Here is a 27,391-nt window from a genome sequence, read left to right as displayed (position 1 = left end):
ACCTAAAACAATTTATTTTTATTTAAAATTATTTGTATAATATAATGAATAAGTATTTAATGCCTCTTTTGCTTTTGCAGTTTTGGCACATTTAGAATAAACAATGGCCTGTTCAGGTCATGGCAAAATGTTAAGCAAAAATGAAATAAAAACACAGCATAGTGGTTGAGTTTGACACCCCTCTGCTGGACATTTACCATTTTATTGTAACCTTCTGTTGATCTAGTTGGCCGGACGGAGGCGCCAAATCCCTACGGAGCCCGTTTTCTTTATCAAGTTTCTGATTGGTTGGTTGGTTGGTTACCTTGACAACCGTGATCAACGACGTGATTTGAGGTTTCCGTATGTAAAGAAAACAGTAGTACAGATTGGGACGGGCGATTATTTCAATCCCATACCTTAAATTGCTGATGAAGTGCAGAAGATCTTAGATCACGATGTGTTCCAGAGAATCCCAGATAGTGAGAAGATAACTCCGGTTGAGAACAATGCAGTTCCTGGAAATTATGAACCAGAGCCCAAAACATGAGGATAATGTTGCTGCATTGCCATTCAGAGTGCCTCACCTATGTCTCCTCTACAACCATTTGCAGTCAGTATTAAAATAAAAGGTGGGATGTCCTTTTTAACGTCTAAGCAACAGTGCCATTCACGTCAAGGGGGTTGAATCAGTGGACTTTGTAGAGGTTCCTGGCAAAGGACAGGAGTTTTTATTTTAGGGAAATCACTAAAGTGTGCAGGAAACTGACCCTCCAGGACTGGAGTTTCCCACCACTGCTGTTCAGTCTTCCCTACTTATCCCATTATTTCACTCATGAAGTACTTGCTACTTGTGTACCATTCTGAACAGCTGACTGGTAGTGGCCATACTGACTGACCTTTAAGTTGTTACATTCTCACTTTAGTCATCCTACTTGCTCAAAAAAGTGGACCCTGGTCTGAGACTCTGACTCTGAAGATTCCAACCTGTACAAGCAGCAATGAAGCAGAGCAATCTTGTCAACACCTTGTGGGACAGGTTGCATATGATGCATATCTACTCTGCAGTCTTGTATGAAGTAGTAGTTCAGCCAACCTGACCTTTCACTAGAAAGAGTGGCTCTCCTTTCCAATATAAGGGGGTTATCAACTGCGTGTATTCTAGTAGAGGTCACAGAGTTTGCAAGGTGCAACTGAAACTGGGCTGACTGAAATTATTCCTCAGATAATAAACCTTATCAGTGATTAGGTTGATCAGTATACAAGCAGACTGATCAACTGTGGATAGTTTCTGAGTGAATTTCAGTGGCTCAAGTTATCCATTTGTGCAAACTTTAGCTGTGTTATCTAGATTTAGAGTTTGATGGAAGGCCATATAGGTTTCTTTCTCAGTTTTAATAAACAGATAAAACTAGAGTTGTGATTGGAGAGAAGTTTAGCTTCCTCTCAACTAAAGCAAGACTTGAGATGGAGAACAAAATAAACACTTTGAGTAGACCTGACCTGTAAAAATGAGACGCATTGTAAATATCTTTAATAAACTTCTAGAACGTAGAGACAGTTATATGTGCCAGTTATGTGTTAATGATAAGGATATGACATACATAGAACAAAATTTAGATACATGTAGGCTTGTATGTTTGCAAACATTAAGAGGTGAAGAACATGAGCACTGTCGTTAGACATATTAGACAGAAACAGAGAGATGCATGTCTTGGATCATTCAAATCAATGGAAAAGAGTTCAGTGGTAGAAATAAGTGTCATTCAGATTCTTCACAGAGTCATCGATTCTGGATTTCAAACACTGTTATGATCCTAAAATGTACAGTACACACATACAGTGCTTGGGAGACAAGACTCCACCAGTCCAAAGTGAATCCAAAGTGCATAAGTTCCATCACATCTCACACAATATATACAGTATTGGACAGAGACACACGCCAGTTGAAGAATACAAAACAAATGTACTGCTTATAGATAATGCTAATGGATTTTTTTGGGGGTTTCTTTCATGGTTTTCTCAACATAAAATGCAAAACTAATTGATGTGCAGATAATTGGGGTCTTCTTCCATGGTCAATGTAATGTGCATGAGCCATAAAAGTCTCTGTCAGAAGTCATTAGATACCGATCGGTGCACAGTCCTGTCCATCCCCATTCTCCCGTGGCCGTGGCTGGTGGTAGGCCCGTCCTCAAGGTCGTCGTCCAGTTCGCACACCTCTGCGCCGTCTTGTGAGTAGCTGTGCTTCATCACCACAATGTTCCTGCGTCCACCGGGGAGGGTGTGATGCTGGAGGGGAGGAGGCTGTGGTGCCACTGCCTGCATCTCGGAGAGGATGGCGGCAGCGTCCCGCATGCTCAGGTCGCTGCGGCTACCTCGCACGCTGGACGCCTGCGAGCCACAGTGGTGCCCATGGACGCACTTGGAGGAGGAGCGCTGCAGCTTGGGGAAGTCCTCGGGTAGGGCCTCGCCCTCGGCTGATGCTGCCCGCCGCAGTGCACACAACTCGTAATGGGGTGGCTCAAAAGCCTCATGAAGGAGGGCGGGGTCAAAGTCATCTCGCCTTATGATGTACTTCTTTCGTGGCTGCCTGATCTGGATGATGATTGACACGGTCAGCAGAATGAGGACCACTCCACAGGTGATCGCGATTATGGTCATGTTGGTATTGTCTAGGTGTTCCAAGATGGTGGCCTTCCTTTTCTCTGAATGGGGGTCAAGCACAAAAACAAGTGACCGATCACAGTAAAGAAGTCTGTGGCCTGATTTGCAGGAAATCAGTGCGCTTACTTGGTAGCGATCCAAATCCAAAATTGCTGTTTTTCCCTTTTCCCAACTGTAATTGATCAACCAGGATGTTTACCATGTTTTTTTCTTTTTGTCTATTTTATACATGTGAATTATTTTTTCTGCATGAAATCATTCTGATTGCAAATTCCAAATGAACTGCTGATGAAAATTTCCATCTACATATGTGTTACATGTAATAAACTTTAGTGTAAACTTTAACCATAACAGCTAGAACCTTGGCAGTCTTCTCAGGTGGATCAGCATATTTTCAGTGTTTGTGGAGCTTTTTTTCATCTTAAAATATGCCAGTCTCAGCACAGCTATGTCATACAAACCCAATTAAAAAAAGCTGAGACAGTAGTTAAAATGCAAATAAAAGCAGGAAGCAGTGATTTGTAAAGTGTCCTTTACAGGTAACCAACTGAAAACAACACAAAGAAGTGATATTTAATATTTAACCTTATCAATTCTATTTTTTGTAAACATATACTAATTCCAAATTTGATGCCTGCAAAACATTAAAAAAATGGGAAGTTTCCACAAGTAAACAGCTGAATAGGTAACAGGTGATGGTATGATGATTGATTATAAAAGGAGCATTCAACAAAGGCACAGTTGCCACTTTGCGAAAAACTGTGTGAGCGAATAGTCCAGCAGTTTAAAAACAACGTTTCTCAATGCATGATTAAAAGGAATTTAAGGATTTACTGTCTACAGTCCATAACATTATTAAGAGATTCAGAGAATCTAGAGAAATCTCTGTGTGTAAAGGGCAAGGCTGAATAATAATTGCCTGTGACCTTCAATCCCTCTGATGGCACTGCATTAAAAACCAACATGCTTCTTTAATAAATATAATCACAAGGGTTCGGGAATACTTTGGAAAACACTTGTCAGTTTGTCAAGTTAAGATCCCACTACGCAAAGTAGAGCCAATATATTAACAACATCCAGAAACGTCGCTGATCTCTCTTGATTAAAGCTCATCTGAGATGGACTGACACAAAGTGTAAACATGTGCTGTGGTCTGACAAGTCCACCTTTCAAATGGTAATAAGAAGTAATGGATGTCGTGTTCTCCAGGCCAAGGAGGAAAAGTATGATCCTGACTGTCACTAACGCAAAATTCAAAAGCCAGTGTACGTTATTGTGTGGGCGTGTGTTAGTGCCAATGGCATTGGTAACTTGCACATCTGTGAAGGCACCAATTATTCTGAGGCGTATGTACGCGAAACATATGCTGCCATCTAGACGACTTCTTTTTTCACGATATCCTTCTTGTTTCAGCAAGACGATGTCAAGCCACATTTTGCACGTGTTACAACAGTGTGGCTTCATAGTAAAAGAGTGCAGGTGCTAGACTGGCCTGCCTGCAGTCCAGACCTGTCTCTCAATGAAAATGTTTGGCGCATTATACGACAATGCATATTTTAACATGAGAATATTGGAATATTTCCATACTGGTTAGTGTACCTTTGCATCCGTTCTCATCCCATGGATAGACACAGTTCTGTATACCATTGCACACTAGCGTGTGGTTGATACACATGTTGCTGTGGCAGAAGAACGCGTCTCCTTCACATGGAGCTAAGGAACATATGGAGAGAAATACTGTCAAGGCAGTAACACTAGTTATGTGCCACTATTTATGAGTATACATCTAATAAACTAGCTTACAAACTAAATAAATCCACATTATTTGTCATTTTAGTTGTGAACTATGGTGTTACTGAAATGCAAAGGGTAAAGTAGAGTTGCTCACGCTCTTGGAAGGTAGTGAAGAGGATGCGGAAACGGCTCTTGCGGCTGCCCTCGTCGGCCCACATGCGGATGACGCCAACCGAAGTGAGCAACATGACGTCGTTAGCCACTGTGCTGCAGAACTTATTCTTCAGGTGCTCCACTGAGCTGCTGCCGTCATAGACAGCCACAAAGTTACGCTTGCATTCATTCGAGTTCTGCATCTCGTACTCCAGGAAGCGTAAGTATATCTGCAGTAGAGATGGACCATGTACATTTAATTAAGTTATACCATGTGTCTCTGGCCCCACAATGCGGGCACCCAGGATGAATAATATCACAGATTTTATAAACAAACTACAACCCACATTCCAGAAACAAACTGTAGACACACCACTTATTTATTTATCGATTTGGTTGTTGTTGGCATATATACCACTAAATGATTTTTGCTCCAAACACCAATTTATTGTTTTGACTTTGGCTAGTCTGTATTGTAATTTTATGAGGTAATCAACAACTAATTGTGCATTTGTGCTGTATTTGAATGCTTGCCTCTTACTGTGGCACTTTATTTAGTTAATATTATTTTACAATTTTTTGTTTAACATTTTAAAATGCCTGTTTAGCCTATTAAAGAGCAAATAATCTCTATTGCAATCTCCATTGAAATCTCTATTGTGACTTTGGCTAATAGAAAATAGGGATACCCTGATATGTGTCACAACTAAACCTTACCTATAACATCACCTGAACATTCTGCTCTTCTACAGTACAATAAATCATCAAATATCAGTCAAATGTAAATATAACTGATGCCGCTATTTTTAAACAATTATCTGCCAATATGATATCATACACAATGACATGGTAATCATACTGATATGATTAGCATATCATTGTGAAATAGAAAGTACTAGAAATGTGCTAATGTCTTTCATGAGTTTGAACTTTAGGTTATAAAGAAGATGGCTAATAAAAATTGGCCAAAAAAAATCCGACCACCAATTTGGCTGTTAAGAAATCGAAATTGGACATAAAAATTCAGGATTGCCGCATACATCATTAATTTCTTGTGTCAGTTCTTGTGAGTTTGCTCGGTTTCTTTTTCTGTCAAATTTAGCAAATAAGTCCTAAAGATTCTGATCCATGATCCATGCAGATTCGGGAACTAGTTCCAGTTGTGAACCGGTTCCAAATTGTTCAAGCCATCGCTGTTGTATGGCTCAGAGGTTATCAAATCCTTTTATCAATGCCGACAGTTGGACATTGCAAAAAACTCATGTATCATGACGTCAAACTCGCCTACACTGCTGGAAACCAGCAACAAGAAGGAGATTTTTCTAAAGAAGAACTGTTTATTTTATCAATCAGTTTTATATTTGTTTTCCAAGTTAGATCTATTATATCTTTAGAAAAAGAGCATTGTAATTTATTTTACATGTTCAAATTTTATTAGGCAGACATTCTATGTGGGGACAGGCTCAGAGACAATAAAACAGCTGCGTTGACATTGAAAACCTGTGCAGACCTACTTTATCCACACAGAAAACTGATCAGGAATCAATTAGGGAATCGATGAGCAATCAGACTGATAAGCAGAATTGATAATGACATTGGTATTAATAAAATCTTATCAATTCCCATTCCTAGTGAGGAGGGCTTTACCTTTGAGCCAGGAGGGGCTCGGATGAACCACCTGCAGTCAATGGCCTCTGTCTGCAGAGCCCTGCCCTCTTTTGACACCATTACAGACTCGACAATGCCCTCGGGCCCGCTCATTTCAAACTCACACACTGCAACATGATGAAAAGCAAGGATCAATTCACTGCTGTCTAGTGTTCTTAGTATTGACTTGTTTGGTCAGAATAAATACTCACATGGTAGAGCCAGAGGGATTGAAGAATCTTTAAAATCAGGATCTGAAAAGCAAGCAGTGTGTGTTATAGTCTGAGACTGAAACTGTACTTAATGACATGAGTAAGCAGGTAATGTCACTTCCTGCCCTGTTGTTGCTCAACTGACCACCAAAGAACATCATCACCAGTTCTGAATTACATACACTTGGGGGTATTTTACAAAGCAGGATATCTAACTCTCTAACACTCACTTTTACTCATGCCAGCGCAACTTAGATGAGTGAGTGACTGAATGATTTATTCATTAATGAATCTATGTTGATTACGAAAATATAAAGAAGAAACAAGGAATCAGAAATCACTGTAGTCATTAAAACTGACCTGTGCCAGAAAAGGACAATGCATAAACTTGTGGACAGAAATGCATCTTCAAATCGGGCCACTTTCCCCCACACTTTCATTTAGAATGCGGTAGAATTGTCACAGCCTGCCATGCCATCTAGACCCCAGTACTGTAGCCCAGAACCCAAAGAACTTCATGTTTTTGCAGAGAAATCGGTCTCTTTATCTTCACTCCACTTACACTTTTTTCTAAAAAATCAACATGAACTTATTACTGAACCGCCTGCTAGTCTCAGTGAACTGAAAATAATAACACATTTTCTTTCTGTACCATGATGTATTTCCAAGTGACACACGGGGCATTTTCTCTCAATGATGGTGATCAGGGAGGTACAACAAGATATTTCCCCATCCGCTGCTGCATGATAACATAATCAAACATCTGAATATGTTTAGAGACAGATTAAAGTCAGTAAACTTTGATCCAAGATGACAGGAAAACAAGAATTTTGTCTTTTAAATAATATATGATAAATCATGCGACCAGGGACATGAACTAACAAGGTAAAAAAAGTCACTTATGATTTCAAGTTTAATACTGTTGCCATATAAGGAGATTTGAGCCTACTCCTTAGGCTGCTGGCATGTTCACTTGCGCAATATTTTAAGACGATTTGTGGTTAATGAACAGGAAAGATTTAGGATTTTTTTTCCATGCATATGGATGTTTTAGAAATCACTTTTACGATCTTTATAAATGAAGGACCTGCTTCGTGAAATACTTCTCTTATCCTTACTATATCTGATTACAGTTCGACTTTCCTGTTTACTCTTTGAGAAGTCTCACCTATGTTTTTTGCATTTCTGAACAGTGTTATCTAGTGTTTTTGATGACTTATTTTGCTTTCTGAGTTTTGATATACCTCTTTAACCTTTTGCTTGGTTTTATTAATAGTGGTTTGCTACCTGGTACCTTTGTATTCTGCTGTTTGGTCTGTTTCTCAAGTTCCTTTTCATTACATCTACAGATCAATCTTTATCCTGCTGATATATGACAGGTAAATGTATTTTTACTAAGCTGATCATGTTAAAACATTTTTTCCAAGATCATATTAAAACAGTATCTAAAGGTGAACATGCAGTACAGCTCTAATACTGAAGCGCTATTCCTTCCCGTCATGTTATTTGTTGGCGTGAATTCTTAGTTTTTAGTTCAGATTAACAGCAAACGAAGCATGAGATACATGAGACTGTTTTCTCTCTAACCTTGAAAGAACTCCTGCCAGTGGTCCAGAGCAATCACCCACTTTTTCCTTACATGATAACTGTACATGCAGGATTAGGGAATGAGAAATGATGTCCTGAGGCCTCCCAGTCATGATTGTACGTAGATTAATAATCCTCGTACCAGCTTCATACAGATTAGGTTGCCCTATTACATTAGAAACACAGTAATAAGATACAGGCCTTCAAGGTATGTTTTTCCTGTCTTCATTTGTAGATTTTATCTTTCTTTCTCTGCCAAAATGAATGTGAAAAACCTGCGAAAGCAGTTCTGCATACAATATATTCCCATTTTTCAAAGTTCCCAAACAGAATCAGTGTAACTAAGGTTTCAATCTAAAAATCATCCAGGGATCCTCACTAATCCTCTCATGGTTTCTTACCTCTGCCACAGCTTGGCACGGATTATTCAGTATGCTGATGTAACAAGGCGAATGCCTGCAGGACTGGAGGGAACTGTATATTTACCATAGCCTAAGCAGTCCTTTAAATTGGAAAAGCATTGCGAATCAATGGATTAATACACTGGCGACTGCAAAAAGTACACAAGATACAAGAAATGTTTTTGTTTAATGAACTACTACATTTTTTTTCCTGTGATTTTTCACTAAATCACATGGTGGTTAATTCATTATCCTAAGACAGATGACAGGATTTAGGGATAGATGAGTGTTAATGCTCAGGGTTTATTAGGCATCTGTGGCAACTGCTTCAGTAAACAACAACAATTTTTACCCAAACAGTGAGTAGTCAGAGAAATAAGCAGATTTTACGAATCAATTCTAAGACGTGTCTCATTAAGCATGCAGCTCTACTTCAGTGTAGGTATTAAAATGATACTTTGTTCATTTGTGCCAAACTGAACACTTTGCTGTCAAGTAATAGCAAATATGCTTTAATAGGACCATCAAATGTCTTAAAATGAGGTTCACTGAAATCTTTTTTGCTAGATTTAACTGAATTATCAACCATTCGGATTTTACACGCTGAGAAAACCTCTGTTTATGTATATAAAAATTACTCTCATATCAGGCCATTGATTCATTTGCTGAATGTCCTATGAGCTATGGTGGTTCACAGAAATTCACACGGTTGATGCACTGCGTAGTGAATCTTATATCCCGTCAAATCTGTTGAGGATAAATGCAGAGCCCAGGGCTCAGGGTAGTGAGGGGGGTAGAATGTACTCTCCTAAAGACAAGCTTTCATTAACTGGGATGAGAGACAACACTACTCCCCCCACCTCCACCCCCACCCCCCCTCAGCTGCTGCATGTGTGCCTGCACTACAAATAGTGAGCCTTCTGATGTGGTCACTGGATTTAACCCATCCAAAACAGACAGAACTAAGAATAACCCTTACACTAAACAACCCCAATGCATATAGGTTGCAGAGACAATTCATTATAGCAAAAGGTCAAAAGGTCTGTTGGTAGTTAGTGTACATCTATTCAAAACCTGACCAAGCAAAACAACAATAGTTCCACACACTACATAAAAAAATCAAATAGGCAGCATCTTTAAATAAAGTTCTTTAAAAACCTAACAACACTGCCTATTTGTGTTTTTGTTTTGTTTTGTTTTTTTAGCTAGAACTGAAGAATTTGAATAGACAAACTAAAATTCTGGGTGCATATAGATGTAATTAAAATACGCTCACATGTCTACATTTAAAGGGTTATTTCCACTAAGGTTTATGTACACTATGGTAAAATTAGTAGAATTATGTGGTGTGATCAATAGTTAGCTAAGTTTGGCTAGTTTTCCATGCACATACATTTTCTTTACATTAAGGGTGAAAAAACCTGCACCTGATAGTTGTTTCCAATGAGAGGCACATTCATATATCAAGTGTCATTTCAGGCAAATTAGAGAAATTACCACACAAAAATGCTTATCTAAACAGAAAAAAACTCACCTGATAAAGACATGATTCGTTACAGTCTAAAGCCACATGCCATATGTGCTATGCATCAGGTTTTATTAGTAAAGACATGGCCCACAAACACATAAACTGTGGCGGATTTAGTGGGCTTATCTGAAGGACATACTTTTGTATACCAATGACTTAAGTCTAAATGCCGCCCTTACCTTGAGTGAAATTGTACCTTGCGGAAAATCCAATGGCCTCCAGCTCACTGTCCGCAACAAACTTAATCCATAGGTATCGCCCGCTGGACCTGACATACATAGGGCTCTGCTGGCCGCAGTATCGCCCGATGATGGGAGAAAAGCTAAAAGGGCCGTCTCTAACTTCAATGTGGTCAAACTTGCACTCCCACGATGGCTCTATGGAGTACTTTTCATCAAAGTACAAGTCGATGCACTGTCTTGGAGAAGCTAAAAGAGATATAAACAACACATCACATATAGAACCAAGAAGCAAATAAGCTTAAGCAATTACTGATGTTACAAGCATTTCACACACTTGCCTTCTATTATATATGTGCATTCTCTATCAGGAGGGTATTTATCAGGATAGTTAGGGGATGTGAAATATCCTCCATCAGGTTCTTTAACCCAGGCACCGCACAGACCCTCGGGTGTCACTCCGGAGTTGTTTGTAACTGAATACAAGTATGAAAAACATTAATTTTTGATTGGTTCATGTGGCTTTTAAAGGGCAGTTTTACTGAATGACTCAATTTAAGATTAAGATGCACAGAGGCTTATCGGAGAACTACTGAAACAACAAGTGAAACTATAATGGGCTGTCACTGCTCAGTTGAGTAACTGGACTGGACTGGACTGTTGGGTAAATGGAGAATTTCATTACCTTGAGCCTTCTTTTGTCCTGTTAGTGCTCCAGAAAAGCCCTGTTTGGTGAGAGCTGCAAAAACTGAAGTAAAACATGAGTAATGCCTTTAACTTGTTTTACACTGCACACAGATACTAAATTCAGCAAAGTCTGGCGTTTTACCATTACAGTTAGCTAGGAAAGACTAGTTACTTTCAATGTAACTGTTATGACAAATGTGACTGGCCATATTTTGCCTTTATCATTACTTAAAATCAAGGCTGGTCAATAAGTAAAAGGGCCTGAATAAGAGCGATTATTGACTAAAATACAGATTAAACCGTCTGTTGATTCATATAGTTGACAGAAACTACAGTCTCAAGATCTAAAACATGGAAAAACTAACTGACACGTCCATAATTCTCCCCTCAGACGGTGAGAAGTTGTGCTCTCTCTGCTAGTTTGACACTGAGGCGAACTGAACTCACCGAAAAGAAGCAGAAGTGCTGGCGGGGGAAGCATGGCTCACCACAAGGTGTCCAACTTTGAAGTCCATGAAATGCAGATGTGTAACGGCTGACTGGGTGGACGAATAACGATGCTGACCGGACGGGGCTCCTAAATATGAAGAGCACAGCAGCGGCTCATTGGTGAGTCTGAGAGGAGGCGCTGGAGCTCAGCCGCCACCGCTAACGCTAATCCTCCCCTCAGCGCTGAGAGCTAACCGGTGGGCACCGTGAGTGGATTAAGAGGGTTTGTCATCAAGATTCAGGGGAAAAAACCCAGGGAGTAATTTCAGAGGAGTAATATGGCCGGTGGAAAAGAAAAAAGACCCATAATGTGACCTTTCCTAACACAAACTGAGAGAACCGAGACTCTGTGAGAAATGAGAAATCTGACAAAGATTGAACGCCGTAAATCTATATAATCCCCTTCCACAAACTCGGGTCAAGGACAAATATTACAGAAGTCATCTCCGCTGAACTGCTCGATATCGGACATGCACTATTTCACTTAACGCTGTCGTACACTCTTAAAAAGATGGCTTTTTAAGGGTTCTTTAGTAAAAATTTGGTTCTGTGTATAACTATATAGAACTCAAAGAACCGCTTACATGCTTAAACGGATCTTTGGTTCTTCAGATTGATGGAAAGTGTGTTGTATGGTTCTATATAAAACCTTTTCGAAAATGGTTCTATAGCACCAAAAAGGGTTCTTCTGTTGTTGCAAGCTTGACATTGTGACAATAGCAGAACCCTTTTTGGTGCTATATGGAACAATTTCAAAAAGGTTCTATATAATATGAAGGTTCTATTGAGTAGAAGTCATCTTCATGGAGTGTGTGATATTCAAGAACGCTGACTGATGCTCAAACCACACTTGTTGGGGTTTTCTCTTGTAAATCAGCCTTGTTCTTTGGGTGCTCAGTACAGATTTTTTAGAACACCCAACATGTTCACTGGGCTCTAAGTTAGGGCTCAGGGTTTTCCATTTTCTGTAATGAATTTCTGAATTCCTGAGTGGCTTTTCCTGTGTGCTTAGGTTTGTTTTCAGCCCGCATCAAAAAGCCACAAGTTTGGAAATGTCTGGATGTATTTGCCTAACATCTGGGGGAAGTGAGCTGTCTGACCACTGTACCCTGCAGTGTGTGATTTGTTTCAGATTGTTTGGTCTGAGATTAATACATTTGCACTCTTAAGTCTGTAAAGGGACAACTCAAATGTGGAACAGAGTCCAGGCTATTGAGACACACTCAATTTAGAGATGCTTTAAACCCCTTAAATGGCCAAAGTTTTATTTATTATTCTTACCAATTTTCTTACCAATCAGTTGAGTTCCTGTGCATTTAAATGTATTGTTTTCATTAAAACATACAATCAAGACCCAGGCCACGAACTACTATACTGATGTCACGAATTACTATATCAAGACCACAAATTACTATATTGAGATCACAAAATACTATATAAAGATCACAATTTAATATATTTAAGCCACAAGTTATGAGAAACGTAACGTGTGCCCTCAATATAGTAATTCGTGGCCTTAACATATTAATTCGTGGACACGCCTTAATAAAAAATAATCACCATGTCACCGTAGGGCTCCGTAAATAGCATTTTCTACATTTCAAAAGGCTCGCACAGGCAATACAGCTCGTGTTTGTTGAACATCCCGCGTGTTTCAGCGGTGCTGAATTTCGTCCTTGACCGTTTTCTCTGTTCCTCTCCTGCAGGGGGCGGCGCGCGCGCTGCGTGTTTCCCGAGACACACGCGGAGAAGAAGCGCGAGACTCAAGAGTGCGAGCGGTAACACAAGACACTGCGGTATTTATCTATATACGATTTTAATTCATTTAAAAGATATATCCCGCTAAAATAACCCGCTTGTGTCGTTGTGTAGACTACGTTATTCGTTTCTTTCATGCGAAGCTGGCGGTGAATCTCCGGCTGCAGTGAGTCTGGGCTCGCAGTGAAACGCGGCCTGCAGTGAAAACCAGGACAAAAACTACCGTTAAAGCCTCGGAGCTCTATAGGACACAAGACTAACAGAGAGTGTGCTTTAAATTTGAGTTACATTTATGCTTTAAGGTGGATAGAAAATTATTGTGTTTACACAGGATAAACTCTGTAGATATGAGCTTTCGGATTTAGTATCAGTTGACCACACTGCACAATGTCGGGGCTGTGAGCGGGATATAAGAGACTGGAGAAAATGAATCAAACCGACATTAGAAAGAAAGAAAAAAAGGACACGAAGTCATTTAAAACTCGTCGCGGTTTTAGCTGAACTCGCAGCAGCAGCCGCAGAGCTCGGTGGGCCGCGCAGGCAAACTAGCTAGCAGCGCTAAGCTAAGCTAAGCTACGCTAAGCTAATTTAAGCTAAGGTAAAACCGGCTGTACTTCAGCCGTAACCTTCCCGAGCCCGTTATAAAACGGTGTAGTCAGTCACGGTCCCGTGTTTAGAGATATATAATAGAGGGTATCTGAAGAGTCAACAGTAGCACTTTATTAGCTAACGGTCTCTTCGTGTCGGATGATTTGAATCAAAGCGCCGTTAGCCTCTCTGCTAGCCCGCAGGGGGAGCGCTCTGCTGTTTTGACTTTCAAGCCTGATATCGCTTTAAAGGGGGATTCGACCGGTTTTACATTTTTTGCGTAATTCCGTCGTTGACATGTAAATAAAGCCATTCAGAGTGGTTTCATGTAAAATTGTTAGTTGTAGAGAAATAGTCAGATTTCTTTACAGTGGCGATGATAGAAACCAGGGGTCGCGGTGTATATAGCACTACTATAGCTATTATATTTACTGTATAAAGTTCCCGTTTATTTTTGCTGCTCATACAGCCAGGAGTAATACTTCAAATCTTGTGAAAATTAGTATTTGTAAAAACTCTTGGTAATTTTGGTGGACATTTGCTAAGTAACTAGTTATCACGCACCAGTGCGTAGTTTCTTTACACTTACATTTTAGCTAGCATGTTACAGTATTGTGTTTTGGTGATGTCTCTCGATGTTTTTCAGCAGTTTTAGGTCACTGAGAGATTGTGAGTGAGTGATCTGGCAAAGTCTTCTCACTGTCATCTCATCCTGGTCTCCTCAGTAAGCTGTGGCCTCGTAGGTAAGTTGTGACTTTGTGGGTTTTTCTGTCATTGCTGAGATTTTCTCCACATTCAGGTAAACCATTTTGAGGTTTCAGTGATTGACAATTCCTGCTAGATGCTTATATGCATAGTTACGTGTATTTTCATGGATATAATGTGCAGTAGGGAGTACTTGACTATTGTACCTGAGCATTATTTTGGATTTTTCTTCTCTTGCCAATCAGTTGAGTTGGTGCATATTTTAATTTACTGTTTTGATTAAAATATCTTGGAACAATTTATCAGTCATATAATGTTCTGTTAATTGTTCTGTGTCCATTTATTTTAAAATTGGATAAATTAATGTAAAATGCATTCAGATAATTGCTAGGTTTATTCAGAATCCTGCACGCTGGCCACCTGTCATTCATTCATGAGTTCTGAATTCCTGTGTGCTGCTTGCAAGATGATAAAAGCAGCTCTGGCAGATTAGTTCTGCTCTCTGGTTTAAAGATGCTGCTTTCACTTGCTCACTTCTTTACTTTCCCTTCAGAGAGGCAAAGCGCTGATGATGGAGAATGGTCAAGGCATGGGCTCCAAGCTGGCCCTGCCGCCCCTCACTCCGGAGCAGCAGGAGGCACTGCAGAGGGTAATATATTTATACTTTTTAGTTTTGCTGCATTTTAATTTTGCTCTTTTTTATTTATTTTTTATTAAGTACATTTAATTGCTCCATTTTGGGGTTGAGCCAGGAGCCTTTATGTTTAAATTGTGTACAAGTCATAGGACTAAAAGATTAATAGTTAATATGTAGACAAAGGGAATTATTTTCATATCATATCAAAATCTCAATTTGAAAAAGTGCACTCTTCAGTTTGCAAGTGCTTCAATTTTAATTATAGCCTACATATCAACAATTGTAAGTGAGAAAATATAACCCAATAACACAGCCCATGAACTGCCTTTGATTAGTCAGACTAATAAGAAACAAGCCATGTACTGTGTACATGACATCACAACCGCGTGTATGACAGATTACTGATGTTCTTGGTCAAAAAACAGGCCTTGACATTAATTTACAGAAAATAATTACTAGGCAAATTTAGGAATGCACCGATGCCCCATTTTTCCCTTGTGATATCGATAACTGACCCTTCAGTATCACCCAATATTTATATTAACTCTTTAACCTAACTAGCTTATGAGTTCTGATATGTAGAGTTCCACCTTTTAAATATTTTATTTAGGTAAAAGCGGTGTTTCTTGTCACTAATACAACATATCAAGCCGGAATGAGTGGTATTTACTTGTTGTATATTGTATATACACCATTTTAGATGCTTAAGACTAACCTATATTTGACTATGTAATATATATAGTTAGCATTTAGTATTATATATTAGCGATAAGTATTTATTGTGCAAAATAGTTAAGAACAGAATTAAACAATATATAGATACAACTATGGTCTTTGCAGCGTCACTGGCTCAGCAGCAAAGGGTTGTTTCACATTCAGAATTCTCAAGTCATTTGTCTAATATGTGTGTCTTGTACACTCAAGCTTACGTCTTCGAGCGTCAAACTGCTGTAGTTCAGTACAATATACTATTGGTTAAACCAAGACTAAAGGCTATCATTACCCCAAGAGACCAGTGGTTTCTTCCATATGTCTCTGTGATGTTCGCTCCCTCGATTACAACCTGCACTACTGGTAACTCAGACTGTGACTGACTACACAGTGGGAGATGAGTGATTACTTAAAAAAAAGTGTGGCTCAGCCATTCTGGTAAAAGATTACTGTTAATGTGTTTTATGCTGTTTGTATGTTGCGTTGTCTGATGTATTTGTGACATATCGGTGAAACCAACAGCTTTGGAAAAATACCAAACAGTATATCACCAACTACTACTGCCTTTCCAGAAGATGCTGCCGTTACAGATTTTGCCATGAGCATTTTTACATATGTTTACATTGCATATCAACCTACACCGCCGACGTGTTAAGTTCCGTCTACTGGCGCTCATCAGACGTTGTGTTGTGGTATCTGTATCTCCATTGCCAATACTGATCCTGCGTTTAAGTGCCGGTATCAGCACCGATACAGATAGGGGATAGGTATCTGTGCAACTCTAATTTACATTACATATAAATCACCTAGTCCTACCATTGCACCATCTTTGGGGTTAGATAGTCGAAAGTACTCACCTGTGGTCTCACATTGGTGTTCTGTAAATTTTTTTGCAGGCAAAGAAATATGCCATGGAGCAGAGCATTAAGAGTGTCCTGGTCAAACAGACAATAGCCCACCAACAGCAGCAGCTTACGAACCTGCAGGTGAGCAAAGATGAAAATCTTTTCTTGCAAAGCGTGAGATCCAGTGAGTCCTGCATCGTTCAAATCAGAAGTCCATAAAATTGTCTGTCAGGGGGGTACTGAAAGCATATAATAAAATTAAAACTGTAAGACTTGTATATTCCAGTATTTCATATGCAGAGCAGTCTAGGACTGAATGGATGATGATGGAGAATACAGCTTGAATAGTTTTAGGCAAACATGGAACCCTTCATTTATAGACTCGTAGCAGAAACTAACAATTTTGGGAGTGTGAGTGTGATATTTAGGTGTTTAGATGGAAATGCTGATGCATGGCTTAAAGTGAAACTAGTGCCCTGTTACGATTACCATTCTTACAGCTTCTAGTATTTTTTGAGTTTGCGTTAACGTTGAAATTTTTGTCTGTGACAGATCATATTTAATCAGTGCAGTGCAATACTTAATGATCTTTGCAGAGGATTAAAAAGTTAGTCAGTTGCTGACATATCCAAGTAATGTGCCCAGTTTATAACTACATCACTACTTATATCGGTTATTTTTCATCTTACTAAACGCATCAATAATACATGATTGTGTCAGTATTAGTGCATGCCCCAGATGGACCTTATTTTACCACCTTATGTTTTGAAGTTTAAAGTGTTCAGACTAACTTGGTGCTGTTTCGTCTTCTTGCCTGGCCTGTGTGTGTTCTGCTGTGGCGGTCTAGTGATGCAGTTTAAAAATGGGATGTTAAGACATGGCTTTAAGTGAAGTGAGGTACTTCAATCAGTTACAGACTAGACAGGCAGCTGCAAGTTCTGACTTCTGTCTTCTGTCTGTATTTTAATGTCTGTCTTGCAAAAAGAAATTAAACAAAACCAAAAAAAGAAATATCTAACCTACTTTTCAGCACTTTTCCATCTTTACTGTGTTTCAGATGGCAGCAGTGACTATGGGCTTTGGAGATCCTCTCTCACCTTTACAATCGGTCAATAGAAATATTAAACTCATTTTTGTTTTCATTCTTTGTGCGCATTTTGGTACTATGACTGTTACCCTTTTTAGACTAACTTAACCAGGCCAGATTTTCAAAACTGATGACCAGACATTTGCCTCAGCATATTTCAAAAGTAGACATGGCTTTTTATTTTATTTTTTTGCTGCGAATGAAATGTGTTTGTGTTTGGTCACCCATTGCATAACATAACAACAAACATAAATGGACAGGGTTTTTTTTTTTTTTTTTTTTTTTTATCTGAAGGCACACTTTTACATGACGTTCACCATTCTAGTAATTGTAATGCATGGAATTGTATTTGGGCTGAGATGTAGGTGAGAGAAGGAATAAGAGGGTGTTTAGAACATGCGTTTAAAGAGCCTAGGTCTGTTCTTAACAGTTACCTTTTCCAGTTTCATTATCATTGCATGACTACAAGCACTCAATCCACCAGCACTTGACTGTCATTGCATGACTACCAGCACTTGGTCACACATGACTAAATTCGCACAGTTACTTTTGATACTGTACCTGGGTAACCGTGCTGAATTTAGTTGCCCTTCTTGCCATGGTACGAAGCTTACTGAAAAACGAGTGGAGCTAGGAGTAGCGCAGACCGTTGAATGGTCAAACAGTGTTGTCGCTATTCCTCAAAAAGACTTGCTAGCCAGTAGGGCTGGGCAATATGACAATATAATGGTGATTTGTATCACAGTATCCTTTTCTAAGTATATTGTGGATATCGTCAGTGCTTAAAGAACACTGACCAACTGCATTTTTAATTACAAAGAAGAGCACAATTAGTCCTGTTTAATTGGATTTAGTGCAGTATGTCAAATGTTAAATATAAATTATTGTATTGATAGTTTTTGCTGGTATATTTTAAATGTGGCACTACTGTGTTTTTTTGGTGGGTTCCAACTGACCAGATACCAGAAAAAATAAATATAGTTTATTGTGTAAGTTTTTGAAATATCTCGACATATTTTTGGCATATTGCCCACCTGTGCTGGCCTTAGTTGGTGTCAGAGTACAGAGTAAAAAGTAAATCCGAGCTTGAAGCTCTTTCATTGTTGCTACCATTGACTGCATTTACATGCATACCAATAATATGATCGTTATCGAATTTCATCAGATATCTGATTATTCAAATGGTCATATAAACAGCATACTCAGGTTTCTTAGATCGGATTAAAGAGGACCTATTACGCTCATTTTTATTTTTGAGGTGTGCTAGAATGGATTTACATGCTTCAGTGTTCTAAAAACACATTTTTCTCATTCTGTGCATCTCTTTTCACCCTCTAACTGAAACAATCTGTTAGAGCTCCTATGTCTTTAAGTCCTGCCCACTAATGTGCTTTCAATGTGGATACAAAACTGAACAAACTCTTCCTGGCCTCCAGTAGTTGCTGTGTGTTGTGTAAGAATGTGTCAACCTTGCCGGTAGGTGGGCAGTAAGGGTTGTGTTATGAGAGGGCGTCATCTTGTAACAAAGGAAATGGGCTGGTATTCCGACGAGGCGTTTCAGGCAGCTGAGAAAAGTGGTATCTTTGGGAGAGACTTGCATCCTCTGTCATATACTTTGACCTTTGTAACTTTGCAGACTATTTAAAAAAGCACAAAAAGCTATGTAAAACACCAAAGGAAAGGGAAAAACCAAAACAAAGTGTAATGGGTCCCCTTTAAGGATGTGATTGGAAGAAATACAGTTTATATTTAGCTCCGTAATCTGATTTTTCAGTGCATGTATTCCTTCATTCTGATTTGTTGAGTGCTGTCCTGGAAACAGCAAACAGCGTTAACAGAGAACCCTCGAGATGGCAACAAAACACTTTTGGAGTGATGCTGACAAAATGAAGAAATTTAATATTCTTCTCCGTGTAGCTGATGTATATTCTTATGTTCTGGAAAATTCCTCATTTAAAAAAAAAAGCCGTGGCATGACGTTTGAGTTATTCGTTATGTTTACATCACATCTTATTCTGTGAGCTTATTGGTGGGCTGCAAAGCAGAAAGCAGATTATTGCCTGACTCATGTAGACCTGAAGTTTCCCATTATCTGATTACCCATGTGCATGTAAACATGTTGAACAAATTACTGACAATCTGATTTTCAGTAGTGATCAGATTATTAAGTGCATGTAAATGCACTCATTGTGTTTACTGTGGTATGGAATGTCAGCACCACACAACCTACTGAGAACCCTTCCTATCACATGTACCATTGCATGATGGGAAATGGACCCGGGTACTCGAGTAGGGTACAGATAGTTCTGGGTTCAGATTAGTAACCGAACTGTCATATCACACTGTTCTGTGGAAAAGTGTCTTTAGTGTGGCCACATTCCAGTGCTCATCAATACAGATACACTTTATGTACAGTGAGTGTCTGGGTGTGTGTGTGCGTGTTGGTTGTGTTTTGGGGATGTTGGAAATCCATGTCTCCTTTGCAAATATGCTGTAAACTATCCATGGCACCTTGGTCTGATATAAAAGAGGGCTAGCAGTCAACACAGCAATCTAAAAGAAACAGAGGCGATTTTGATTTGGTAGGCAAATTATCTAAAGCAGGGGTGCCCAATCCTGGTCCTGGAGATCTACCACACTGCAGAGTTTAGGTCCAGTTCTAATCAAAAACACCTCAGTCAGGTAATGAAGGCCTTCAGAGGCATCTGAATATTAGCCCCAGGTGTGTTGGATCTGACCTTTTTTGCAGGGTGGTAGATCTCCAGGACCAGGATTGAGCACCCCTGATCTGAAGATTGTAATTGAACATATTATGTTCATTAAATACCATTACGTTATGTTGTTTGTGCAGAACCATCCTTCCTCTTGCAGAATTCCAGTGTAAGTCCAAAAGCCTTCAAGGAAAACACTTCAGGTTTAAGCTCGTATTAGTGTTTTTGTGCTGGTATGGATTTTGTTGAATATGTTGACAATCTTGTTTGGAATCCATGCAGTCATAACTGTACATGTTCTGAAATGTGTGCTGTGCAGGCCCACAGTAAAACCCCTGAGCTTGCTTCATCACTGTCAAAGTGAACCAAAGGGCTTCTCTGCATCTTCTCAATTAACTCCCTGGCTTATATGCATAAGTTGTAAGTTAATACACAAATGAATATGAAAACTGAAGACGACTAGAACTAGGAGCTACTTATTCAGGCACTTGTTTGAAACTGTAGTGAAGATGTTTGCCATTTTTGTTTGTTGTGTTGTCTCCTTTAGCATTCTTCAGCAGTCAGTATTACCTCTCTCTGTTTCTCCCCTACCTGACCACCAGGTGGCAGCACAGAGGCAGCGAGCTCTGGCAATCATGTGTCGGGTCTATGTGGGTTCCATCTATTACGAGCTTGGCGAGGACACCATTCGGCAGGCCTTTGCCCCGTTCGGTCCCATCAAGAGCATCGACATGTCCTGGGACTCTGTCACCATGAAACACAAGGCATGCTTTCATCTTGTGTCACAGTAGTTTTCTCAAAGTCATTTAAATTCTGCTGACATCTGATTGTACCACAGAAATAAATATAACTTTGTGGGTGAATAAGTGGCAAACAGTAGGCTTGTGTTCTTATTTTATTTTTTCTCTTTCTTGCAGGGCTTTGCTTTTGTGGAGTACGAGGTGCCTGAGGCGGCTCAACTGGCCCTGGAGCAAATGAATTCAGTCATGCTGGGTGGGAGGAACATAAAGGTGGGTAGTGGGCCATTAGAGTATGGGATGAAGCCAGAGTTACTACTTCAGTGGAAACTGATGTGTTGAGCTTAGTTACTGCAAAACATTCTTTTCCTCATTGTTTAATATTTAAGTCTAAATGGGTGGAAAATGGTAGTAAATCTGACAATTTTTTGACTAAGCCTTAACCATGTTTGTAAGACCAATGTTTTCTTTAACCTGTTTCAATGCAAAAATTCTAATTACACCAATAAGTAGATATATGGATTCATACACAGTTTTTACACAGATTTGAGAAGTTTTGCCTCTTACTCTCTCATGATTAAATTCATGATCAACATAATGAGTGTGGGCTGTTTTCACTATACTACCTCTGTGTGACAAGAATTACATCTTGCTTTTAATTTTGTTTTCAGGCAAAATTTTCAGACTCGTTTTGTTCGTTTTTTTTATATGCGTGCAACAGACTTCATTCAGCAAAATATAGAGAAATAAACTATATTAAAAAAAAAAAACAATAAAAATTGACTAGCTGTAGTACGTGGTTACAAGAGGCGGTGATTTCCAGAATAATAATAGTATGTGTGAGTGGTGAATTCGTGCAAGCTTGCTCATGTACTGCAGAGGTTGTATGTGTGAAACAGGCCTTAGTTGAGTGTACTACTATTTCAGCTTCGAAATAGCAGCTAAATGGGATCACTAACTGCTCAAAATTACTGTCCTCTAGTGTCATGCTTCTTTCTCTGTTCAAACAGCAAAAACATGTTCCGCAAACCTCTAAGCAGTTTTCAGAAGAAAAGGGGCAAAAGAACTTGAAGAGCTTTGCTACTGTTCTTGTTTTGTGTTTTACTCTTGAATCTGATGTGTTCGTGCCTGTGAGTGTGTGGGAGTAAGAGCGGCAGTGGGGCCTTCTTGTGTTTGTGCTGTTTGTGTGGATTTGTGTATGCTGTGTTGTTTATGCGTGTTCTGTGTGAGCATTTTCACGTCTGTGAACTAACCTGTGTTTGCCATGTGGCTTCTTTGCTGTCCTGTTTTTGGAGCTCTGTTTTCTGTAGGAGCTGCAGAGGCTGGGCGCACACTCGTGCGCGAGTTTCTCGCGCGTCTCTCTCGCGGCCGGAGTGTGCTGATGATGGGCTGTGCCTGGCTGGTGTTGCTTGGCCGCCCCACCTGCAGCACAGATACTGCACAAGCCAACAAAATAAACTTTCAATCTTCACAATCGCAATACATCCACATTTAGGAGCACACTGTTCACTATTTCTTTTTCTGACGGAAACAAAGCTAATTTCCACTTGCAGTATTTGTTGTCAGTATGGAAAGCTGCACAGGTAGTGTGGAAGTGCTAGTGCAGTACCTCAAAAAGTACTTCCAGCTAGCCAAGTTATTTGTTTGTTATAGATGTAACATTTTTTCTTTGTGTAGCATTATATAATTTTGCTAGTGCAGTGCAGGAGATGGCTTCCTACAAAAATTGTAATTTTGTTCATATTATGGGAGCAGTGGACTGATGGAACTGGAAGAATGAAACAAAAGCTTGTTTGCCATGAAGTTGGTAAGGTCTTGTAAGCAGAGGGATACTGGTAAAAGCTTGGTGGAAGGGTTAGGTAGCTTTGCAGTTAAATTTGTAAACAAGCTTGTCTGCCTTCATAATGCATCAGCTGACAGATGCGCTAAGGCACATATTTGGATACCACACACATTCAGCCACTCGCTTATCTTCATACACTTGCGCTCAGTAGCCCCTGTGCTGGTATGTGTGCTGTAGGTGGGGCGGCCAAGTAACATCGGACAGGCGCAGCCCATCATTGACCAACTGGCAGAGGAGGCGCGCGCCTACAACCGAATTTATGTATCCTCGGTGCATCCGGACCTGTCTGACGATGACATCAAGAGCGTCTTTGAGGCCTTCGGCAAGATAAAAAGCTGCATGCTGGCCCGGGAGCCCACCACAGGGAAGCACAAGGGCTACTGCTTCATTGGTGAGCAGGTCTATAAGAGTAGAGAAAGACTACGTAGAAACTTAGCTCAGTTATAAAGTGTTGGACTGATAATGACAAGTGAAACATTCAGGCTTTTAGAAGTCAGTGTTTAGGCGAATTGTCTTCTTCTTTTTTTGGGTAGTTAGATATGTTTTAGTGGTGGGAAAATTATTTTTATTTTATTTATAACTCAATGTGATTCCAATCAATAAAATATTCTGGAATGGGTGATCTAATATTTCTCAAACTTTGTAATCCTAGCATGTTCAGGTTCAGAGAGGTGATTATTTTTCAGGCTTTTTATCAGCATTTCTTAGGGAATTTTCCTTTAGGTAAATTTATGAGGTCATAGGTGAAGTCTAGGTGTTTTGGCCAGACTAATAGTCATAGTAGTAGCATATATGTTGCAACTAGGGTGTCTGTAACAGACTTCATGGCAGTCGTGCTAAGCAGTAGGAATAAACCAGGACATTTGCTTCCAGTGAGCATCACTATTGGGTGGAGTTGGTATGACTGTCTTTTATAGTCTAAGGGGGTTATTTGTAACAACAGTGTGACTTACACTGGAAGCTTAGAGTTCTCAGTTTACTGGTTACAAAACCGAAAGCAGCTTCTTATTATTACTTTGTTGTAAATTGAGACCACAAAATACACCGTTGCAGTCCAAACTAACTGAATCGCAGCTGGATGAATAAGAAGATTCCTTGCATTGATTTCTGTTTTTCTGTCTGAACACATGGGTAGAATATGAAAAGCCTCAGTCAGCCATAGATGCAGTGTCCTCCATGAACCTGTTTGACCTTGGAGGTCAGTACCTGAGGGTGGGGAAGGCTGTAACCCCTCCAATGCCCCTGTTGACCCCCACAACACCTGGTGGTTTGCCCCCTGCTGCAGCTGTTGCAGCTGCTGCTGCCACTGCTAAGATCACAGCTCAGGTGAGAACTTCTTACTCCAGTTTTACAGGGAACAACTGGTGATTTTAATGCTTAAGGAAGAATTCAGGCTTTGAACACTGCCGTTGTAATTTTTATTTAACATTAATATTTCTTACTTAATTTTGTGATTGTTAGCTTCATTCTAGTCTTTTTCTTAACCGATTTCCATGCAATAGCTTAAATTCAGTATAAGGCACCTATTGGATTTTTAAATTATATATACCCTTTTTTACGCTTATAAGATTTTGGTCATTTTAATTAGATGGAAGACAAAACTCCATCAAACATGTCTGAGCCTGATAGAAATTCCAAACATTGTATGATTCAATTTGTAAAAGCAGCATAACCATTTCAATGTCATGATTTCACTGTTTCCCCTTGCTGGCGTTTGCTGAAGGAGGCGTTGGTATCCCCAGCCCAAATCCTCAGCCAGCAAATTGGGCTTCCTCAGGCTGTGCTGGCGGCCCAGGCCCCGGGCTTAATTACAGGTCTGACATCTGTTCTTAGAGAATTATACCTTTTACACATCCACACTCAACTGATCTCAGAAGAAAATATTGGCTGTCTGCGTGATCTCAATGCTAATGCTTTTTTCCTTTTCCTTTCATAGGTGTAACACCTGTTCGACCGACCCTCCCTGTGGTCCCACAGGTTGGCCTGGTTAACCCGGTGCTGGCATCGCCTCCTGTTACATCCACCACATCTACAGGAACACCTACAGCCACCACGCTGCAGCTGCCTGCCGAGACCAAGAAAGAAGTAGAAGAAAAGCAGCGAGAGGAAAACGCAGCCCGGGCAGACGGTCTAGGACCAGAGCGTGCGAGTGAGCATGAGCAACTCGGCAGCAGCGGAGGCAGACACGCAGTCGCGCAATCAGGGGTGAGCTTGAGATCTACTTTGTAGATGAAAGGCTGAACTACTTAAAAAAAAAAAAGCTGGATTGAGATGCAGTGTTATGCTACCTTACAGTGCTTGTTGGATGTTGCAATTTCCTACTTATGAAGTCTTGACATTCAAAAGCTTTGTAAGAAATGCATCCGTAGGATATCAGGAAGTCATTGTTAAAGGTTTGCGCGAGCATGAAATTCAAGCCGAACCCGAGACTTTGAGATGTGACCAGGCCAGGCACAACTGGAACTGATGGATTTCAAACTCAAGCCCACTTGCATGAACTGAGATGTATTGTAGTAGACACACAGTTTTACAGTGCTTGGCTTTATTACTAAATCCGGAATTAAACACCATAAGATGCCAGGATTCTGAGGTGGTCTTTGAAGGAATAAAAGCTGTATTTTCCAACGTCTGTAGTCTTTAACTGAAGCTTTTAAGGAGCAGCACTTGGCCAAGCAGGTTAGGGGGATTTTTATACATTTTTCAAAATGTCTGCATAATTCAATGGTTGGATGTAAACAAAGTCCTTCAGAGTGGATATGAAATAAACTGCTCCATTCTAGAGAAACATACTGACTCTGATGTTTTTACAGAGGTGGTGACAGGAAGCAGGGATTGAGATGTCTAAAACATAAATATAGTCATTTTATTTACCATCCAAAAAGATTGTCTTCTGGGCTTTTATGTGTAATGTTGATGTGGGAAATCTGAAACAGTAAGTATTCTTTGGAGACTAGAAAAGAAATTGGCCATAATCTAATATCAAAACTATTGTAAAACATTGTCTCAGACATCAGGCAGGGTATTCTTTACCATTTCATATCATAACATTTTGTGAGGAAGCTTTAAGAGGCATTGAACACTTTAGATGTCTGACTCCTATCACCACCACTGAGAACAACTGACTCTGCGAGTTTCTGTGAAACGTAGCATTTCAGGTCAGACCACTCTGAATTACGGAAATTTTGAAAAATCAGTAGAATTCCCCTTTAGCCTCATCATCATGCTGTGTATCAGCAATGTGATTTGTATGTAACTATTGTACAGATCATCTACATAGATACTGTTGGCTCAAAGTCTGATCAAATAAAAAAAAAAACAGAAAAATCCACCAATCAGCAGTGCCTGCTCCGTGGTTTGCAAATCCCTTGCTCTGCCTCCCCAGTCATTCATGTCCATGGTTTGCGAGTGAACACTGCTTGAGCTACATACTTGTTGTAAAGGCGCTGAAGAATGACTGATCACACAGTGGCAGTAGATCTTATTTGAAACATGCTTGTCTAAACTTAAAATAAACATGATTCAGTATTTTCATCTGTTTTATAATCAGTACAGTAGTATTGGGAGGAATTCTAATCAATACATTGAACTTGTTGGGAACTCGTCTTTTATGATAATTCTGATCACATGAGAGGTTTGTGAACTTGTAAAATTGTTTTTCCTTTTCTTGTTTCTGATGTATAGTCCACAGTAATGGTGTTGCGCAACATGGTGGGGCCTGAGGACATCGATGATGACCTGGAGGGGGAAGTGACGGAGGAATGCGGGAAATTTGGTGCTGTGAACCGGGTCATCATCTACCAGGAACGCCAGGGAGAGGAGGAGGATGCCGAGATCATTGTGAAGATCTTTGTGGAGTTCTCCGACACCGAAGAAATGAACAAGGCCATCCAGGCCCTTAACAACAGGTGGTTCGCAGGTCGCAAGGTTGTTGCCGAGGTCTACGATCAGGAGCGGTTCAATAATAGCGACCTGTCCGCATAAGACTGCCTCAAAAACGGCCGCCAACCTTTTCTCCACCCGCTCAAACTCACTCAGCCTCCATCACTGCTGCTAGAGTTTTGGGCCTCTTTTAAACTTGTAATTATTTTTTTATTGATGTCAATAATAATATTGGGGACAGTCCCATTGGTGGGATTTGGCTTAGAAAAGTATGTGCGTGTCATGATTTGTCATCACCTACTGTGAAATACTTTTTTTTTATGGTTATTTACAAGTTGTTTTCTAATTAGTCAAAAATCACTTCCCTCTTTGCACCCCTGTGTCCCAGCCCAGCCATAAGAAAACTTTTTTTTTCTCCCCCACTTTTAAATAAACAGTTTTTGCATCACTAACATTCTGTTAAGATTCTAAACATTGTGTTGGAGTCATTGGTTCCGGATTTATCGAAACAATAAATTCTTCAAATATGCCACACTTTGTTGGTGAATCACATGTTTGGAGGAATGACGATGTGGAGTCCTGTGTATTGACATAGCCATGCTTTATAAATATGATGCCTAGGTTAAT

The 27,391-nt window shown here is 39.9% G+C and overlaps 2 protein-coding genes across 5 annotated transcripts; one reads left to right on the top strand and one right to left on the bottom strand.

The window, feature by feature from the left end:
• Positions 1-1,820: 1,820 nt before the first annotated feature.
• LOC118825922 (neuropilin and tolloid-like protein 1) lies at positions 1,821-11,453 on the bottom strand. The gene is made up of 9 exons (XM_036596786.1): positions 11,222-11,453; positions 10,773-10,835; positions 10,429-10,563; positions 10,088-10,336; positions 6,393-6,434; positions 6,181-6,308; positions 4,535-4,763; positions 4,246-4,359; positions 1,821-2,687 (listed from the first exon to the last, which is right to left on the bottom strand). The coding sequence occupies exons 1-9, from the start codon at positions 11,253-11,255 to the stop codon at positions 2,092-2,094; spliced, it is 1,590 nt and encodes a 529-aa protein (XP_036452679.1). The 5' UTR covers positions 11,256-11,453; the 3' UTR covers positions 1,821-2,091.
• A 1,518-nt stretch (positions 11,454-12,971) lies between these two features.
• Positions 12,972-26,975, top strand: puf60b (poly-U binding splicing factor b). Of its 4 annotated transcripts, none has more exons than XM_036596144.1 (12): positions 12,972-13,059; positions 14,259-14,352; positions 14,868-14,963; positions 16,559-16,648; positions 17,565-17,615; positions 20,908-21,069; positions 21,223-21,315; positions 23,063-23,276; positions 24,021-24,211; positions 24,609-24,699; positions 24,822-25,090; positions 26,567-26,975. In XM_036596144.1, the coding sequence occupies exons 3-12, from the start codon at positions 14,883-14,885 to the stop codon at positions 26,864-26,866; spliced, it is 1,542 nt and encodes a 513-aa protein (XP_036452037.1). In that variant the 5' UTR covers positions 12,972-13,059; positions 14,259-14,352; positions 14,868-14,882; the 3' UTR covers positions 26,867-26,975. The 4 variants fall into 4 exon arrangements, with proteins under 4 accessions (XP_036452037.1, XP_036452038.1, XP_036452036.1 ...); XM_036596145.1 differs by having other exon boundaries at positions 12,983-13,059; positions 14,256-14,352; positions 24,612-24,699; XM_036596143.1 differs by having other exon boundaries at positions 12,983-13,059; positions 14,256-14,352.
• The last annotated feature ends 416 nt before the right edge of the window (positions 26,976-27,391 follow it).

The sequence above is a fragment of the Colossoma macropomum genome, unplaced genomic scaffold (genome assembly GCF_904425465.1).
Source record: "Colossoma macropomum unplaced genomic scaffold, Colossoma_macropomum, whole genome shotgun sequence".
In the NCBI taxonomy this organism is placed as follows: Eukaryota; Metazoa; Chordata; class Actinopteri; order Characiformes; family Serrasalmidae; genus Colossoma; species Colossoma macropomum.
Note: the sequence above shows the minus strand (reverse complement) of the source record. Positions and strands in the feature narration are given on the sequence as shown.

What these genes read in the sequence shown, in the direction of transcription:
- puf60b (XM_036596144.1), top strand. Translation starts at nt 14,883, where the DNA reads ATGATGGAGAATGGTCAAGGCATGGGCTCCAAGCTGGCCCTGCCGCCC. An exon ending in CTGTCACCATGAAACACAAG is followed by an intron (nt 21,070 to 21,222) that starts GCATGCTTTCAT and finishes TCTTTCTTGCAG; the next exon opens with GGCTTTGCTTTTGTGGAGTA. An exon ending in TGGGTGGGAGGAACATAAAG is followed by an intron (nt 21,316 to 23,062) that starts GTGGGTAGTGGG and finishes TGTGTGCTGTAG; the next exon opens with GTGGGGCGGCCAAGTAACAT.
- LOC118825922 (XM_036596786.1), bottom strand. Translation starts at nt 11,255, where the DNA reads ATGCTTCCCCCGCCAGCACTTCTGCTTCTTTTCG. An exon ending in AGCACTTCTGCTTCTTTTCG is followed by an intron (nt 10,836 to 11,221) that starts GTGAGTTCAGTT and finishes GTTTTACTTCAG; the next exon opens with TTTTTGCAGCTCTCACCAAA. An exon ending in GGATGAGAACGGATGCAAAG is followed by an intron (nt 2,688 to 4,245) that starts GTACACTAACCA and finishes ACCCCCATTCAG; the next exon opens with AGAAAAGGAAGGCCACCATC.